General features: G+C 37.6%; 1 protein-coding gene across 1 annotated transcript; it reads right to left on the bottom strand.

Annotated features, from left to right (window-relative positions):
• Positions 1–904: 904 nt before the first annotated feature.
• LOC119635869 lies at positions 905–1,306 on the bottom strand. The gene has a single exon (XM_038030884.1). The coding sequence runs from the start codon at positions 1,304–1,306 to the stop codon at positions 905–907; it is 402 nt and encodes a 133-aa protein (XP_037886812.1).
• Between the last annotated feature and the right edge of the window lie 826 nt (positions 1,307–2,132).

Raw genomic sequence — 2,132 nt, 5'->3', positions numbered from 1 at the left:
CTCTAGCATTAAAAGTTTTATGGAAGGAAATAATTAATAACAATGCGACCAGCCGCTTGTAATCAACCCTGCCTTACACGAAAAAGCGGCATTGCAAAGTAAAGGGGATTAACTCGCCGTTCAAGCGACACATTTACAAAGAATTTCTTCGTTAATTTACGCGATGATCTCAGCTAAGTATGGCATGTAAGGTAACCTTTGTTTTCCTTCTACATTTAGGAATTCCTTGAATGGGGATAATTATCGTAAATTATTGGCACTAATGATAATTTTCTTATGCTCCCTCAACCACTAGTGAAGCGCTTATAAAAAGGATAAAAATGAAATCTAAGGCAAGAAATTCAATAAAAAAAAAAAATGTAACATAAGTGAAGGTAAGCGTCAAGACCGCACACTAATAAGAGAAATATTTTACAAACAGAAGCAAGCGTCCCGCTCCTTGATCGTCGTTTAGTTTAGTTGTAATCATTTCACACAAGACTTTCAGAGGCCACAACCGTGTCGAAAGGAAGATATTGTGTTGAGAGCAATCCAATCATCGACCCATTTTTCCAATTCTTCAGCATTTCGAGACCGCGCGCCAACCAAACTATGGTACATCGATGCATCAATGTAAACAAGTAGTAATAAGAAGTCGCTATGTCTGGTGAACGCGCTTGGCGCAATAACACGTCGCATTCGAGCTGCAACAGTGTATCCCTGACAAATTCTTACAAGCCGGGCGCGCGTGCAAGAGGATGACTTTGCGGGTGTTAACCACTCATGCTGGTCTTCTTTGCAACAAGACATCGTTCAGTTTGTTCAGTTGATGTCGGAAGACATCTGCAGTAAAAGTTTCGCGCGGTTTTAGCTGCTCATGACACACCGTGCACAATGGTGATTCCACCATATGCTTAGTAAAACTTTATGGCCAAGAATACTTCTCTTCGGTATCGATGTGGATCGCCGCGATGCTGACCCGGTTCGAAATGACATTCACTTCGTCAACTCGTACGGTAGCCATTTTCCCTCCTTTTTGGATAATTCCCATCGCATTTAAACGTCTAGAAACAGGCGTTTCTTCGACTGCTGAGTTGTTCGAAAGTTTCTTGAGAGTTCGAGCTGCTCTTTCGCCTATCAAGTTTCGCCATTTATTGTCTTCGTACCTGCTTGGTCCTCCAGGCCGTTCCATATCATTGCCACTTTTAAAACATTGAAACCAAAAGCGGCCATTGGGACGTGATGAGGTGCCATAACCACAAACTTGTAAAAGCGTTTGATGGGTGCACAGTGAGTAATACAATAATACTAAACCGGAAACTGTCATTCTATGTAGAGAAAGGTAAAAATGATCGAATTTGACCGATATGTGCGTTGATACTTTGCATTACTTTATCACTTTCACCAATAGATGTCGCTGATCAAAATAAATGCAAGTACCTAATGTCAAATAGAGTACTATACTGATCTTCACATGGGCTTCAAATGAGGAAAACTCATACAGTTCACTACTCGGCCATGGTATGCCAAAAAAAAGGATGCAAAAAAAGCATTGACGTGAAAAAACTTTTTAAATCCCGCAATTGTAATCTTTTCAACTTTCTTCAGCATAATCAAACTTCCTCATATAACCAAGCAAGAAGAAGAAGAAAAAAAAAACTCACCATAATTTACTTATGCCTTTATACACCCGTACACGGCAAGTTTTAAAGTTAATAAACCGGTCGTTATTCGATTGCTGTAAATCAACTATCGATCCGGTAATCATACGTATTTACGTATATTAATATTATTTATTAAAATATTTAATAAACAATTTATATGCATTAATAAACTATAAATCTTACAAAGGCTTCATTATTATGGTATAAATTTATCCAACAGCCAGCGTAAAATATGTACATATGTATGCGTTGAAAAATTATTTTAAATATTCCAATCCGGCAAGTAATTTTAAACATATCAGTTAAATTGTCTGTCCCATGCAATTATATGCCAAGGATGATGATGATGATGATGATGATGACGATGATGACAATAATGATGATAATAGTGGTCATGATGGCGAAAGAAAATCTATATGAGCGAAATGAATGACTATCTGTCTACATAATTGATGTTTTCCTTTGAAAAATTGACAGTTTATCGTACAT

The sequence above is a fragment of the Glossina fuscipes genome, unplaced genomic scaffold (assembly GCF_014805625.2).
Source record: "Glossina fuscipes isolate IAEA_lab_2018 unplaced genomic scaffold, Yale_Gfus_2 27, whole genome shotgun sequence".
Lineage (NCBI taxonomy): Eukaryota > Metazoa > Arthropoda > Insecta > Diptera > Glossinidae > Glossina > Glossina fuscipes.
Note: the sequence above shows the minus strand (reverse complement) of the source record. Positions and strands in the feature narration are given on the sequence as shown.

What these genes read in the sequence shown, in the direction of transcription:
- LOC119635869 (XM_038030884.1), bottom strand. Translation starts at nt 1,306, where the DNA reads ATGACAGTTTCCGGTTTAGTATTATTGTATTACTCACTGTGCACCCAT.